Source organism: Phascolarctos cinereus, unplaced genomic scaffold (assembly GCF_003287225.1).
Source record: "Phascolarctos cinereus isolate Bilbo 61053 unplaced genomic scaffold, phaCin_HiC Scaffold_4;HRSCAF=312, whole genome shotgun sequence".
Classification (NCBI taxonomy): Eukaryota; Metazoa; Chordata; class Mammalia; order Diprotodontia; family Phascolarctidae; genus Phascolarctos; species Phascolarctos cinereus.
In genome coordinates, this window is record NW_027555847.1 from 352,490,435 (window position 1) to 352,507,650 (window position 17,216).

Consider the following 17,216-nt stretch of genomic DNA (forward strand, 5'->3'; position numbering starts at 1 on the left):
TGGGCAAGATCTCAAAGATCCTATTAGCTCTAAAACTTCTTATCTAATGTGTCTACAAATGCAAAGCACACAAGGGCCCAAGGAGATAATCTGTTACTAAAGTAGAAAACCAATCTAGGAAAAAATGGTTGTGGATTAGGGAGCTGACTCAATTTTGGTCCTTCTCAGAACATACTTGGTCACCTAATCTAAATCCTGACACTGTGGAAAGACCTCTGCTGCCTTTGGAGTATGAAAATGTACCTTCAAATCCCACCTTATTACCTATAACCTTGAACAAGTCACTTTACTGATCTGGGTCTATTTCCTCCTCTATAAAATAAAGGGGTGCTTTGACTAGATTACCTTTGACCTCCTTTCCAGCTCCAAATCTTTGATGCTGTGTCAATAATTCTAGCTCTTCTTGCCCATGTTCATTAACACCAGGCATTTCCTATGCCCGCTTCTATTCAGTGGAGGCCACGATCATATAATCAAGATTGTAAAATGGGTAATTAAAACCTGAGTTGGTAACTCATCTTTTCAGATACATTAGCATGACTTTCCCCTGAATCTGCCATGAGTAATCTAAGAGGTAACTTCTAATACAGTTGGTTTGGGAAGTCAATGCTTGGTTTCAATTAATACATTTTTTTATTATGGAAGGTCACTTGGGCATTTTTTTCTCCCCCACATCTTTTAACACCAAAAAGACCAAAACTGTCATATCAATCCTGAGCAGTCTAGATCTCTTAATCCAAGAGTAATGACAGTGATCAGTTTTAGAGCCTCATTTATATCCATTATTATAAAGAAGAGTTCACTTCAAATGTTGTAGAATGTACTTGTCTACATAAATTCAGAGGAATACTAAAGCCTTATTCTGTACTAGTAGCCCTTATGTAAAGGTCCATAAGAAGGGCTACACAGGTAATAAGCATCAAAGGTAGAATTTGAGCCTAGGTCTTCATACTCTATAGTACCAAAATGTGCACAAGAAGGACTACAAGTATTAAGAGACCCATATTGAGAGAGCCAGGCAGGATTGTTAAGAGATAGGGGATTAGAGTAAGGTTCTTTTTCCCTGGGTGTATGTGTGTGTGTGTGTGGGGGGGTGTTTGTTATGTGTGTGTGTGTGTGTGTGTGTGTGTATTATATTTTCCTGCCCCTGCTTCCTTAAATGTCTGTGCCCCAAAATGTGCTTCTAAAGGATTTGAAAATGCAACCCTACTAGTATTGAATGAGCTAACCATGAGCTGGTTTGTGTTAGAGGACCTGCCACTTGAAACATCAAAGAAGCTCCTGTGGTAATCCTGGGCATCTTACATAGCAGAGTCCTACCCTACCATCTCCTTAGAGATGTTGGGACCTGAGTATTCTTTGAATGTGACCAAGCTCCCTTTCTGTTAGACTGCTCACCCTCTCTCTGCCCTGAGCCCTTCCTTTAATAACAGCTTCTGAATGCAGAGGAAAATGGGAGAGGGCTAAGTAAAAATGACGCTGCCATGAGAAACCTTGCCGCTAAGGAAGGCAGCAGAGTAGAATAAAAAAAAAAAGACCCTAGGCAGTATGAAAAATTGATCTTATACATTGCCTGATTTGCCTTACAGGGATCAAGCAACCCAAAGACCTAAGTTCTTTCATAGCTCACCAAGAAACATTGGATTCTTGCATTTGGAACTCTCAAACTATTCCCACAGGAGAACACCTAGTACTTATAGTTCCCTCTAATTTTATGTGAGGATTGTATGTCTCATGATATCAAGAAAACATTACACTACACTCAAGGAGTCCTGGATCCTACTGTACACTCTCGTAGCTAGTTAGCGTGAAACTCTGATTTCACAAGGTGTTAGACCCCTCTGAGTCTGTTCTTTGAAGTGGAAAGGATTTTGCACATCAATTTCAGGATCCCTTAAAATAGATTTCTCATCACTCTAACCTTTGGAGATGTCTTGCCATACTACACTGGGGAGTCAGTCATAAGTCTGAATGTACCTGATACACTTAGTAGCTGTATGAGCCTTGATAAGTTACTTAACCTCTCAGCCTAAATTTTTTTATCTGCAAAATAGAAATAATAGCACCAAGCTCACAGGTTATTGTGAAGCTCAAATGAGATAAGGTATGTAAAGTGTTTTGTACTTAAGAGTTATTATTAGTTGAATGAGAAGCAATAGCCTTTAGCCAAGAGAATCACAATAAAACAGCACCTTACCAAGGACTCTCAGGGGCAAAAAATGGGAACTGGGAGGAGAAAGGGGATGTGTGTTGAGGGTGGAAGAGCATATCAATAGCTGGCTGCTGAACTGATGGAAGAAAAACTATTCATTTGAGGTATATGTTGCCAACAATCACCATGATACAGCTCACATTTAAAACCATGATATTGACTAACACTGTCTCTTTTCTTTCTAAATTTGTTAGGAAAGCAAAGATCTCCTGTTAGTGGATCTAAACTCTGAAATCGACACCAATCAGAATTCTCTAAGAGAAAATCCCTTCTTAACCAATGGCATCACTTCCTGCTCACTTCCTCGACCAAAGCCCCAGACACCTTTCTTGCCTGAAAATGCTTTTTCTGCCAATCTCAACTTCTTTCCCACCCCTAATCCTGACCCTTTCCGTGATGATCCTTTCACACAACCAGACCAATCGACACCCTCTTCATTTGATTCTCCCAAACCTCCAGATCAGAAGAAAGAGAATCTGAATAGCTTCTTACCACTTCCACTGAGTAATGGGTCTCTGAATGGCGATTTTGATTACTTTGGGCAACAGTTTGACCAGATTTCTAATCGAACTGGGAAACAGGAGGCTCAGGCAGGCCAGTGGCCCTTTGCAAGTTTGCAAACCCAGCCTGCAATAAGAACTCAGAATGGGGTACCTGAAAGAGAACAAAATGGCTTTATCACATCTTCCCCCAATTTTTTTGTGGGGACCCCTTCCAAAGGACTGTCACTACCCAATGGAATAAAGCAGGATACAGAAAACTCTGCCCAGTCCTCACCACATGACTCCATAACAATTATCCCACCTCCACAAAGTACCAAACCTGGAAGAGGCAGAAGGACTGCTAAGGTGAATTACCTTCTTCACATATCCATTGGCAGAATGCATGTTCGGTACCAAAGGGTGGCTTAATGCAAGCTTTTTTTTTTTCACTCTCTCTCTGCTATCGTAACTCCCAGAGTATGACTGTAAGATAGAAGGTGGGACCAGCCATGTCAGTTCTCCAGAAATATTTCTCTCTAATCATCCGTCTTTCTTAAATTTCCCCTTCCCCTTACAGCAGTGTTTGTCACCTGCTTTCCACTTGCATGCTTTGTCACTTAATAGATTTAACTAAACAAGTTTTCTGTTTTAATGCTGCCGGGCTTCTGTATCTCTGGTAAGTTGATCTTTATATACTATGGGGCAAGAGAAGGTCAGAGTTAGCCTTGGAAAAGTGTTGCCACAGTCTCTTAGTTGTGAAATTGGGGCTTCATTTAAAAAAAATAGATGTTCATTCTAGGATTGATGAGTAGAAATCAACCCATTACTATTTTAGGTAGTAAATTCATCCTTTAGATTTGTATGTCTCAAAGCATATTGGTCTTCATGTCTAATACAAGTGAAATGCAATGGCCTAGATCTATTCTTGGTTGGGTATTTCCAACTACACATATTTTTCCAGCTCTCAGGCAGATTGGGGGGAGGGGAATAGGGTCATCTCAAGTAGATATCAGTAAAGTAAAAATAACAACAACAACAAAAGCTGAATGGGAGTTAGACCTGAGGTATAGTTCTGGTTCTGTCATTAACTCGCTCTGTCTGCTCATCTGTAAAATGGGAGGATTGGATAAGCTCCACAAGGTCCTTTCCTGCTCTGATATCTAATCTGATCTTTCTTGGCCAACTATTCAGCAGAAAAATGACTAAAGTTCCAGCTGTTCTCATACTACCAAGAACAGACTTTTGGGTTTTAGGAAATTCAGTCTTTCCCTTTTCTGAAAAGTGAAGGACGAGAATAGTCTTGATTATTTACAATTATCAAACTAATTTTTTCTGTTTTTTTTTCCTCCCTATCCTTCTTCTTCCTCCTCCTCCTACCAACACCAGTCTCCAATGAATGATATATTTGGGTCAGATCTTTTTGCCACTCCTACCACAGAATCTCCATGTCAGATTTCACCAACAGGACAACCTATAGTCTTGCAGAACAATCCTATGGACCTCTTCAACACTCATGCCCCATCCTCAGTGGGTTCCCTGACTGGTCTAGGTAAGTTCATCAGTTTCTTGTCCCCTTTTTATTAAAGTCTCTAGTTATTCAAGTTCTGAAGAGCTAGAAGCGGTTCTAATATTCCCAACCTGAATTTGAAAAGCATCAAAGGAAAGGTGGGATGGGGGGAGAGGTGACTTCCCTTTCATATAGGCAAGGCCTGTGTAAGTGTCTACAGGTGTATTAAAATGTACTCCAGTATCCAGAATATGGACAGCTAGGTGGTGCAATGGGTAGAGTGCTGGGCTTAGAGTTAAGAAGACTCATCTTCCTGAATTCAAATCTGACCTCAGAAATTTAGTAGTTGTGTGACCCTGAGTAAGTCACTTAATTCTGTTTGCTTCAGTTCCTCATCTAGAAAATGAGCTGGAGGAGCAGCTAGATGGTGCAGTGGATAACGCAACGGCCTTGAAGTCAGGAGGAACTGAGTTCAAATTTGGCCTTAGACATTTGACACTTACTAGCTGTGTGACCCTGGGCAAGTCACTTAACCCTGATTGCCAGAAAGAAAGAAAGGAAGGAAGGAAGGAAGGAAGAAAGAAAGAAAGAAAGAAAGAAAGAAAGAAAGAAAGAAAGAAAGAAAGAAAGAAAGAAAGAAAGAAAGAAAGAAAGAAAGAAAGAAAGAAAGAAAGAAAGAAAGAAAGAAAGAAAGAAAATGAGCTGGAGAAGGAAATGGCAAATCACTCCAGTATCTTTGCCAAGAAAACCTCAAATTGGGTCACAGAGAGTTGAATGATACTGAGAATAACTGAACAACAAAAATCCAGAAAATATTCTCACCGATCTGCTGTAGAAAAGTGAAATGCTACTATTTGAGTGATTCCTTTAGGTTATCAGCATCATCATCACTAGATGACAGACTGGAGCTATAATTTCATCAGCATATGGAGCACCCCAGTGTGGAAACACCCATTTAGCAATGCAGATTGACACCTGCTTTGCAATTTACAGTCTAAGAGTTTCCCAGGGCATTTTGTTAAAATGACTTGCCCCCATAATCACACAATCAGAATATAGCAGGGGTGAGAACTGAACCCAGATCTTCTTCTCTCTGTTTCTGTATCCACATTTATATGATAAGTCATGGAGCCCCAAACCTTAAGACAAACCAATTCAATTTTTAAAAATAAATAAATAAACAGATAGTTTTTAAAAAAGATAAAGCTGACTTATGAGATCCTTGACTAAAAGAGCTGATAGGAAGCTTTTTAAATTTGAGTTTTGTACAGAAGTTCCAGAGAGTGTATGGTCCTTGGGGATGGGAAAGGATTGAGAACAGTAATCATAAGCCAGAGTGAGAAAAGGCAGGCTGCTTCCCGAGGAGGGGTGGGCACAGAAGAACATCACCTCCTTCACAATTTGACCCTGGGCTGGCTGGCTCAGCAACACCACTGAACAGCTTCCCATTATTTTCAGACTTGTTGCTAATTTCAGTCCTTTCAATAAATGTCTGCCATTGGTGAAGGGGGAGGGACTGATTGTTGCTGCTTGGCACCTCTAAAGACTCCCACTGATTAGGAGTGGGAAGGTTCCAGGTAGCATTCTCCTGCCTCCTGTAGAACTTAAACCAGAAATGTTGGATTTCTCTGATTTTGACACTGGCTCAATCATTAGGTGTGCATTTCTTCTGCAGGAAAATGTTTTCACAGTGTCATGCTAAATCTGTTGAGTCATGTCTGGGTGGAGGCGGGGTGTTGCCCAGTTGCTGAATGGCTGAAGATTCTTCCTTGTTCCCTAACTTGGTCTGATTCTCCTTGAGAGCACTTAAGCAAGCAACTCTTCCTAAATGTTCTATGATCTTTCTTGGTCTTCATTGTTCCACTCCCTTGAAATGGCACTAATAGACATCCCTTTACAGCAAGGAGAAAAATGCCTGCATGTAGTGGCAACAATTAAATAAAATCAGAGAGCTCTAATATCCATGCCTTGAAGAATTTTTATAGCCAATATTTTACTAGTCAGCCTGCAAATACAGCTGGACCCAATAACTGTTAATTTATTCAAATGAAGTGAAGCTTTTTGGCGGGGTGCCCCCGTCGAGGCCTGGGGATGAACAACAGCAGAATACTGATGATTCTTCAGAGTTTGGCCACTGCAGTAAAATGAGCTCTACAGTATAGTCCCTGTCCACTAGCTGTGAGCCTCCGCCAAGCCACAGAAGGTTGTAGGGCTGGCTTCCGCCCCCAGCTGGGCAATCACATCCTGTGGAGAGCTGGTGGGGGTAGAAACCTCAGCACTGTGATGCCGAGCACAGCTGAGACCTGGCATCAGGAGGACAGGAGACTGACTTCATATACACCACCTTACTTCCCTACCCCTTGCTCTGCCTTGCGCGTGCACTCGCCCGTGCACACACACACACACACACACACACACACACACACAGAGTGGCAAGACCTGGAGAACTTTCAAAAAGGCCTCTTCGTGTGAGTGTGTGATGAGGAAGAGGAAAGAAGTCTGAGGACTGAAAAGCTTTTAGCTTTTGCTGTTTAGAGCACTTTTCTCTTCCTCCTTGCCAGTTAACCCTCATGATCAAAGCCACAAATTTTGCTTCTAAGAGAATAAGAGTAGATAGCATAAAGACTGGAAAGTCTGTGAAATGCTAACCTGTCTTTTTTGTTATTCTACAATTTTTTTTTATCAAATGAATAAATAGTGAGAGAAAAGTCTTTAATGAAACTAAAATGACAGGTCATCTCAACTGAATGAGTTATTCTCTTTTTTTCCACTTAATAGTATTTTATTTTTTTTCCAATTACATGTAAAGATAGTTTTCAACATTTGCTTTTATAAGATTTTGAGTTCCAAGTGTGAGTTATTCTTTCTACCATCTTTGAGTCAATCCAGTTTTTAGGGTTATGCAAAACTGCTACTTCAGAGAATTCCAGATTTAGATCTGAGAAAGCTCTGAGGTCCCTTCCAACTCACGTGTTAAGTGACTTACCCAGGGTCATACCACTATCAGGGCAAGTTTTGAACCTAGGTTTTCTTGATTCCAAATACAGCACTCTATCCAACATACTCTGCTGTCTCTCATGCCAAAGGATCAGCTCTTCTCTTAAGTTAAGCAAACAGGAGAGCCTCTGGCTAAGTAGAACAGTATAACCCATTAGTCACCTTACTACAATCAGCCAACAATCTATAGTAGAAGACTTTAATTATATGGACATGCCAAAGTTATATTCCTATGAAATCAAGGAATCTTAGTTTTCCTCCTTCCCTACCCTCTGATTCTTCCACTATCTCTAAGTACAGTGGTCAGGAAATGGTAGTTGGAAAAACTTGTTAGAATATAGTCTAAGACAGAATATTAACTTGGTGCCCAAGAAGGAAACTTAGTGACAGAAATAGAGAAAAAAAAATATGGAGACAAATGTAAGTTCCAGTCTCATTAGCTATGTGAACTTGAACATCTGGGCCTCAGTTTTCATCCTCTGTCAAATAAATTTAGAGTCCAGGGGTGGGGAACCTGGGGCCTCGAGGCCATATGTGGCTGTCTAGGTCCTCAAGTGTGGCCCTTTGACCAAATCCAAATTTCACAGAACAAATCCTTTCATTAATTTTTATTAATTTATTTTTATTTAATTATATTTTATATCCATACATAAATCTGTAATATTTTATATTTGTTAATGTATCTATATATAATATTATATAATATTTACATATTTTTATTAATAAAAGGGCCACATGTGGCCTTAAGGCCCCAGGTTCCCCACACCTGGTTTAGACTGTTTCTAAAGATCCTGTCAGCTCTAACATTCTCAATTTTCTTCACTTTAGCAGACAGGTGCAATTTGGTAAAAACTAGCCAATATTTTGTCTTAAATAAAGTTCTATTGCATTTAAAATATGAGATCCATTCTTAGCTCATGGACTGTATAAAAACTGATAGCAGGTCAGATTTGGCTCAAGGCTATAGTTTGTTAACCCCTGGTCTAGATCATGGTGATCATATAAGACATCAGAGTTAATTTAGACTATCCTATAACCTCTGTGTGTGTGTGTGTGTGTGTGTGTGTGTGTGTGTGTGTGTGTGTGTGTGTGTAAGAACAAACAAGGCATAATATGCTGCTGCTAATAATAAATTGAATTTATCAAGCACTTTTAAAGTTCACCAAGTGTGGTGAAGTCTTAGAGAATTGTTTGTTTGTTTTTTTTAATATATCTCTCATCTGATATAGAAATAGCATTACCAAGGTCTCTTGCTCTATTCTGGCAGGCCTAGGAAACTGATGAACTAAGTAAGTGTCAGACAAGTTCAAGGCAGGTGGAGTTTTGAAATGAGGACATCAGCTGTTTGTTTTCATTTTAATGTGCGTGGAGATGAATTGTGGTTAAGAAGGCCCCCTAGGTTTTCAGTGCCCCAGGAAGAAGGTGAAAGAGGAAATTCGTGAAGCGCTAGGATAAGCTTGGGTACTCCACTAAGTGGGTGAGGGAGGACTAGTTTGGCACAATTGGAGAAATGCTTTGAGTCTAATGATAAGCTTATAGGATATCACATGAGATAGACATATGTTTAATAGCTTGGATGTAGAGTTCATTGAGGTTTGAGGAGAGTACTTCATAAGTACCTTCACTTGCTTCTGCCTTTCTGATTAGAGGGCTGGAGGGCAGAGGAAAAATTCCCATCACCTCCTTTTAAGGAGGCCTCAAAATCTCAGCCATCTCTCCATTTGCCACCAGCTATCAGGCTTGGTTTTGACTCCACCATCATCATAAACGTGCCCCAAGGATGTTCTTATCGGAAATGCACCTTGGTGGACACTGCTTCAGCTTCATGTACACCTACCTCATCAGTACCTTCTTTTGCTTCTGCCTCTTGATTGGAGAGTTGAGTATAGAGCAGAAAAAACTCCACCGGCAGCCTCCCTGAAAAGAGGGCTCAGAAACTCCGGCACCATCTCAATTCGGGTGCTCTCCCCCAACTGCTTTTCTGCTTCCTTTTGCCTGTTGTCTTCCCCCATTAAATTGCAATTTCCTTGACAGCCAAGGCTTTCTTCTTATTATTTGTATCCCTAGCACTTAGCATAGTGCTTGACATGAAGTAGGCACTTAGTAAGTGTTTGTCATATATTTTATCTCACCATTATCCTCAGATTCCTGGCCAAGCTTAGGTTGGGTGATACAATGTAAAAAACTAATTTTGATTTAAATTGGACTTAAAGTAGTCCTCTCAGCAATACTTTTAACAAGTCTCCTATTATAGTCACAACTAAAAATTTTTTAGATCTCCTCTCTATCAACACTTGATGCATTAAAATCAACAGAAGCTATGAAATGGTCTCCATGGGATGTGAGCATAATGAGTTTTCATGAAAACGACCTGTCATTGATGTATGTGAATTATCTTAGAATTAACCATCTAGTTGGTGGCTAACCTGGCTTTGTGTATGGGCATTGTTAAATTACATTTGTGCAACAAGGGTGTCCATTTCCTCCAATGTTCAGGTACTTAAGAAAACTACCATAGGATACAGTTGATGATTTAATTCTTCTACCTTTTATGTTTCTCATTTGGTGAAATTTAATATATTTCCTCTCTATTTCTTAGGTGGCTTACCAGTACCAACACCTCAGACAGGACCGTGGAATCCACCATCATTAGTTTTCAACCAATCCACCTCAGTGCCCATGATGAGTTCTCAGCCTTCAGGATTTAGTCAGCCTCTTGCCTTTAATACAAACCCCACAGTCTCAGGCTGGGATCAGCCAACGTCCTATGGAGCCCCAACATCACCCTCATCCCCTCCTCTCTGGGGCTGTACCACAAATGTGCCAGCTAACACGTGGCCAGCTCAAGCCTCCACGGGGAATCCTTTTCAGAGCAACATATTCCCAACAGCTGCCGCCCCTGGCCAGCAATCTTCTGTGCTTATCTCAGGCTCACCACCTCAGCCCCCTCCCAGAACTATCCCACAGAAGGATCTCTCTTGTGATGCCTTCACTGCTTTAGATCCACTTGGGGATAAAGAAATCAAAGAGGTGAAAGAAATGTTTAAGGACATCCAGCTGAGGCAGAGACCAGCAGTGCCAGCAAGGAAGGGGGAGCAAGCATCCTCTGGGGCCTCAGCAGCCTTCTCCAGTTACTTCACTAGCAAAATTGGAATTCCACAAGAGAATACAGAGAATGAGGAATTAGATGCTAATCAGTTGTTGGCCAAGATAAATGGTAAGGCGTTTTCCCCGACAGCCTTGTCCAAGGTAATCAGGTCCAGAAGAATCCAATACTAGCTTCTGTCTTATTTCATTGACCATCCAATAGCTCCATAAAAAAATTTAACTATTTATGTCTTGGAATACATTAAAGAAGAAATTGTTATCTTTGGGGAAAAAATGGCCTGATATTGCCCCCTAGTGACAGGTGTCTTGGCACTGTGATAAGACTAGCCTTCAGAAGTATTAGAAACACTGTCAGTGTTCTCAGGGATAACTCCTAGTATCCTGGTAAAGCAAAGGGTCCTCGTTCAGCTTCTGCATTGATTCTACCTTAAACAGCTTTAAAAGAAATCTTAAAATCCTCTACTTCATAATAATAAGTCCCTTCACTTTGAGTCCACAGATTGCAGGGGCAGGGGGAGATAGGCGTGAAGTGGAAGGGGAAGGAATACGCATTTATTGAGTACGTACTATGTGCCAGACATTGTCCTAAGAGGGAATCAGACCTATAAATTCATCAGTCTAGGGAATTGCCAGTGTGGATGAGGAACTCATCTGTAACATAAGTCTCAATCACTTAATATAGTCTCGTACACGGAGAAGTTTAAATAACTTGCCAGTCAGATAGCCAGTGGGTGTCAGAAGCAGGATTTGAATCCATGTCTTCCTGAATGCAAGTCTGGCTTTCTATACACAGTATTGCACTTGTATTCTTTAACTGCCTCACAATTCTGAGAAACAGTATGTAAGTTCTTTTATCAAACTGAATGAGATTAATATTTATAAAACTATTAGCACAGTGTCTACAACACAGGGGACATGATAAATGCTTGTTCTTTATCTAATTGAGGCAAATGTTAACAGGGAGACTATTTAAGCCATTCTACTAAGTAGTATGTTTTGGACTTCTGTTCTTTTTTTCTTTTTAAAGAAGCACCAAAGCCAGCTCCCAGGCAAAGCACCCCTTTAGCTTCCAAGCCAGTGGAAAGTTCATTTGAGAACCTTTTTGCAAAAGATCCTTTCCGTTCTCCATTGCAACCACCCGTAAGTATGATTATCGGGAGAGAAACCTAATAACTTGGCAAATTATTATTCCAAGGTACTAATGTTCATACCTTGTAAAATTGGTAGGATCAGATTATTCCATTTTAATTTTTAGTTAATCTTACTTTTAATTCTTAATTCGTGAAGTAGTATTTCTGTCATACATACACAAAAAGGTAGAAGAATTAACTTTGAGAACTGCATTTATCTTTGGCACATTGCTTCCCCTAGAGAAAGATAGTAGTTATCCCTTTCACATTTCCACAGGCTAGGGGCACAGCACCCCATAATCTGGAAAATCTGCATAAAATTTTTTGGCCCTCCCTTCATAACACAAAAGTAGTCTGAATTTTTTTTTCTTTCATGGGGTGTTTGCAGTAATATATACGTATATGTATATACACATATTATGCATTTCTGAGTTTCTAAACTTTTTCTGTGTCATCTGCTGGCCTTTGCATATTATCTGGGACTTCCACAAACCTCCCAAAGAATTCTCATTTAATTTCTTAAGCCCACTCACTATGTATCAAACCCTTGATGGGGAAAGTCAAGATGTGGAAAGGACAACTATTATCTTTCAGTGGTAGCCACATGCTTTCAATTGTTATAGTGAGACAAAAATGGATACCTTAAATACAATGCCTGTCCTTGGAAGCATTTATTATGTAACTTAAAATCCTACTTTAAATGCTTTGCCAGGAGAAACTTAAAGCTGTAATTCTGCCTAAAAAGAGTTAATTTCTTAATATGATTACCTTAATGTCAACAAATCACGGAGGTTACACCAAGTATCATGCTCAGGAAGAGCACAAACTTCCTTTGCGAGCAGCTTGTGTTTTCATTTGGACCTAATTATTCAGCATCACCCCTTACCTACCAACAGAGTTCTGTGGAACCCAGAGCTGTGGTCTCCCAACTATTTTTTCACACACAACTTTATAATCCAACTATACTTCTTAAAAAGAACTCTGGAAATAGTCTGCATTGTTTCCTTTATGATTAAAACAATTCATAGATAAGACATAGATCTATATTCAAAGATAAGACTATTTATGTTTCCAATTGGATGTTGTATCTCCATAGACTGTGCCTCAACAGCCAACATCTTCTCATCTATATGGGGATCCTTTTGGAAATCGATTTGCATAACTTCTGTAAGTAGAAGGCTCTATCAAATTAATTGTCTGAGGGGAAATTAAATTTAGAATAGAAGTTAAGTGCCTTTTGCTTGGAGGTGACTTAGACCTGGGTTTCCATTCTTAAAACGGTAACACAACGTTGAGGAGGATAGATAGGCTTTTAAAATTATAGGTATCAGAGTTTGTTGGTGGTGTGATAAATAACTCAATTTGTTCCGAATGTGAAATCTATACTTTAGTTCTTTTGAACATAAGTTCTATATTCTTCGGAGAAACTAAAACATCAAAACATGAAGGACTTATGAATTCTCCCAAATTTCCACAAGCAAGCATACACTCACATTGCTGTGTACTCAATGGCATCTTGCCTATGTGCAGAAACACTCACTGAAGTTGTTACTTATAATAATAAACCAGTGTTCTACAGGGCCTGGAAATTTAAGGAGATGTGAGATCTCCTCAAGCAACCATCAAACACTAAGTAAGTATTGTTAATGACTACATCAAACACAGATGACAGAAACATCTTGGCTTCTCCTCAGTCTGGATCCATAGTCTAGTAAAGTCATTCAAAAAATATATATATTGAGTGTTCACTATGGGCCAGGCACTGTGCTAAGCACTGGAGATACAAATTCAAGCAAAAAGAGCAGTTCCTGCCCTCAAGAAGCTTACATTTTAGACGACACCTAAGGACAAACCATTAAAGGGAATGAAAAAGCTGGAGAGAAGGGGAATGTCACCTAGTAGCTGCATGATGGCTGAGTATAAGCAGTTCAAACTTATTCTAAACTGTGGCGACTATTGATGATGGTTGATTAAGCACTTTTTTTAAAAATGAAATTGCATCTTGATGGTAAATGTTTGTTGGCTGAGACAGATCATAGAATGCATGTAGAGGAGTGACGTGTAACAAGCCAGAAAGGGTAGGCTGAGGCCAGATGGTGAAGAAAAGGGGTTTCCCCTATAGAGATGCAGGGGTTCCAGAATGTTGGAGGAAGAGAAAGAAAAGATAATAAGCAAAGACATTTATTACGACACTTTCTGAAAGTGGAATCTGGTACTGCAAAATTAGGATAATTGAGCACTGTTGCTTAGTTCATACTAAATGATTCATTTATATGAGACATTAGGGTTTGCAAAGCACGGTAAGGCCATTCATTCTTTATGCAGGTAAAATTGTTCCTTCCTTACCACCTCCACAAATGAATGCTTAACTTGTGCAAAGCTTTTGTTATACAGAAAAAAAAATCCTGAGCATTGATTAATAATTCACTGTAGTCTTGGACTTCCTTTATCCATTTGTGAAAGTCTCAATAAAGATCCTATAAGCAAAACCCACTTGTCCAAAATATCAGTATGGGTTCATGGAAAGAGCACCATATTTAAAGTCAAATAAACTAGACTGGAACCCCACCTTTGCCATTTACTACCTGGAAGACCTCAGGGGATATGTTTAAACTCTGAGGACCTCAGTTTTCTCATCTGTAGAATGGGAAAATTGGACTAAATCACTTCTGTGGTCCCTTCCAGCTCTAAATCTATGGTCCTTTGTTGGCTAGTTTATTTGGATATTTCTTGTGATCTATCAGGCAAAACTATATAGGTATGAAGGAGGATCAGACTTACATTGGTTTAACCCTTTTTGGCGGAATGGGCACAGGAACTCCTAGTTAAGCCTCCAGCTGCATGAGAAGGAGATTCAGAATGAGGGCCAGGAGGAAGACATGCTTGATTTTCCTTCTTCCCAATTCCTGTTGTGGAGGTGTGTATTCACACAGGTCCCTGGTCCTATACCTATTACATGAAAAGAGAATAGTAAATAACTTCATCTTTAGTTTCAAGCATGACTAACCCACACCAGTTAACTTTAGACATATCAGATGTTGTCAGTGTATATTGAGTTTTTTATTTTTAAAATACCAAGTGACTATTGGATAAAGATTGGATAGGCAAAGGAGGAAGAGAGCAGGAAATTCTTTGTAACATATATGAAAAAAAGCTACTAACCTACAAAATAATCAGAGCTGCTATTCCATCATGTTGGGCTTTTTTTGTTAGTGTACCTTTTATTTGAAAGGTGTACACTGTAATGAGATTTGTCTTGTACTTTAGGCCAATTAGGGGACAGTTTAATGGACTAGAGAATGAATATAATTTCTGAGAGCAGAACAGCTTACCCTCAGGGAGTGGTTTTCCTCTTGGGGATTGTAGATTACTTACCACTTGTGGCTTCTTCTTACTTACTGATATCTGAATCTGTGTTCAATTTTTAATTCCCCAAAAGCTGCACATTTAGTCCCCCTGATAGTAAAACAAATTAGAATTATTTTCTGTGTATGTATAGACTTGTAACTTTTTTCTCCCATTCTTCATTAGGATTTTGGTGCATTCCCTATCAAGATGAACAAAAAGGTTGGCCACATTTGCCAAGGACAGAGCTACTAGTGGGACAACATCTTGTCTTGCTCCAGCTTCAACATTCATTACCTTTTGCCTTATTCCTTGATGGCTTTCTTTTTTTTTACTTATAGAGATATCTTTTCACTTTTTGCCCAGACATAAAGCTAAGCTTCAAAGCTGTGGCTTGAAACATAAGATATAAGAACCTGACCTTCCAAATCTGAAAACAAATGAAGTCAAGAGAATTTCTCCAACGTGGGGAGGTGGGGATGGGAGAGTATGTCCACTTGAGTCTCCCACCTTTACTTTCCCAAAACACTTGTCGTCTCACGAATGATAAATGTTAAATAACACCATCTGAATACACACTCCTTCCAGAACTTTTGCTCTGCTAACAAGTTTTGGAGTTACCTTCACTTAAGGTTTAGAATTTGTGTGGGTTTTTTTTTCCTCTATCTCTTTCAAAGGCTTACAAATTCATGGTTATAAGAGGACTGAGCATTTATTAAAAAATAAGACAAAATCTTGCTTTTCTTCTCCTCTTCCCTTTCTTCTCTAGTGATGTGATAAAGTAAACTAAAGCAAGTCCTTCAACCACTCATAGATATTTGTTGTCACATTCCACATCTCCTCACTTTTCAAAGGATGGGAACCCTTTATGAAGCTCACTTTTGGGAAATTCTCCTTGTCCTTATTGCAGGATTGACTTTGATTTTTTCCTCTGACCCAAAAGTTATAACAAATAGTGGATAAGCATGTTGGGTAGTTTTTTTTCTCCCCCAACCCCACCCTCACCCCCAAACATTCAAAATATGATGCAGTTCCTAAAGTTTCATTTACATTGACCTAACACTATCACTTTCCCCCTTTTGTAGAGCTGGCAAAATTCTGTGGGTTTATGGGAAAACAGTCTCTTTACCAAATCACAGATCTGACACGGCTTTGCTGCCTTTTGGTTAAGAGAGAGTGTAGTCACTTCATCACAGTCACTCACCTAGAGGGCACATACCTTTTTTCCTTAACTGCATAAGAGGCCACCACCTTGAATTGAAGCTCCAGAATTCAAACCCTTTGATAACATTTTTCAGTGAGCCTGCTAGAAGTCTGCTCATCGTGCAAGTATTATACCCTGAAGGTCAGTCCATTTATTAAATGAAGTGATTGACCCAAAAGCCTCTGGAGTTTTTAGTGGTTACATTGGACCCTTTAAAGCAACTAGGGAACTTTCTTCAAACAACAGGCTAGGGATTGGTAAAGATGAAAAAAAATGGATGGAAGATGTCTAGAACCTGAAGTATCTGAAGATATTGGTTATAATCATGGTCATTTTGACCTTTTTTTTTTCCTCTTTTTGAAAAACCAAAAACAAACTTGAACACTTTCCCAGTATATTTTGTATCTCTACTTTTAGCACAATTATGAGAGTGAATTTTTGCCAAAATGACTTTTGCATTACATGTGTGTTTGTTTTTGCTTGTCTTTGACCCTTAACTCTCAGGTTCTTGTGGGTGTTAAAACATCCACATTCAATGTTAATTTTGGGTGGAGGAAAAGGATAACTTGCCTGCAGTGTCAACCAGCTGGTAGACTCATGCACCTCTGTTGATTTAACCCTAAGCCCTAAATAATTGTCTAAGGTAAAGTTAGGGTGACATGTCTAATGATAATAGCTGATCAATGTATAGGCTTAACCTTTCTGTCTGACTCTCTGCTCAACCATTTATAAATATGAACTTGAAATAGTATTTTAATGTCCAAATACTTAAACTTGTGCTAAAACTGGAGACAATTATTTGTAGGTAACTGGGATTTTTGAAAGTAATTTCTTGAAACTGAATTTCAGCCACATATGTCCTGTACAGATCTATTTTTCTCCTGTGCACTTTTCTGTAATACAAATAAAGCTATGAATTTACTCCATCTCAATAAACTGGAAATGCAGAATCGTGTGCATCTTATCCATTTGTTCTATCTTCTTGAAATCCAGTTCAGATAAATCATGGGGTATTTTGTACTTTAAGGTGAGGCTGAAAGAAGAGAGAAAAAGGTAGGTGAAAATCGGTGGTCCTTTTTTTTTTTCAAAGTTAGCTCATCTCACCCTATCTTCCCTTATTGCCTGACCTCCAATGAGAAGTAGATACTAAAATGAATCCAAATTATACTCCAATTTCTCCCAATTAGAATTTGCTGCCACTGTGAGGCAGCTTTGGTTGTCTACAAAGTTA

At 39.3% G+C, this 17,216-nt stretch overlaps 1 protein-coding gene across 3 annotated transcripts in view; it reads left to right on the plus strand.

Annotated features, from left to right (window-relative positions):
- The window catches only part of DAB2 (DAB adaptor protein 2), a 63,800-nt gene extending 46,865 nt beyond the window's left edge, over positions 1–16,935 (plus strand). For 2 of the 3 annotated variants that reach the window (XM_020996181.2, XM_020996184.2), the window contains exons 10-15: positions 2,407–3,060; positions 4,081–4,243; positions 9,798–10,415; positions 11,334–11,446; positions 12,533–12,603; positions 14,968–16,935. In XM_020996181.2, coding sequence (XP_020851840.1) covers positions 2,407–3,060; positions 4,081–4,243; positions 9,798–10,415; positions 11,334–11,446; positions 12,533–12,598 — 1,614 coding nt within the window. In that variant the 3' untranslated portion in view covers positions 12,599–12,603; positions 14,968–16,935. The remainder of the gene's footprint in view (positions 1–2,406; positions 3,061–4,080; positions 4,244–9,797; positions 10,416–11,333; positions 11,447–12,532; positions 12,604–14,967) is intronic. The other variant, XM_020996189.2, reaches the window with a different exon arrangement.
- The last annotated feature ends 281 nt before the right edge of the window (positions 16,936–17,216 follow it).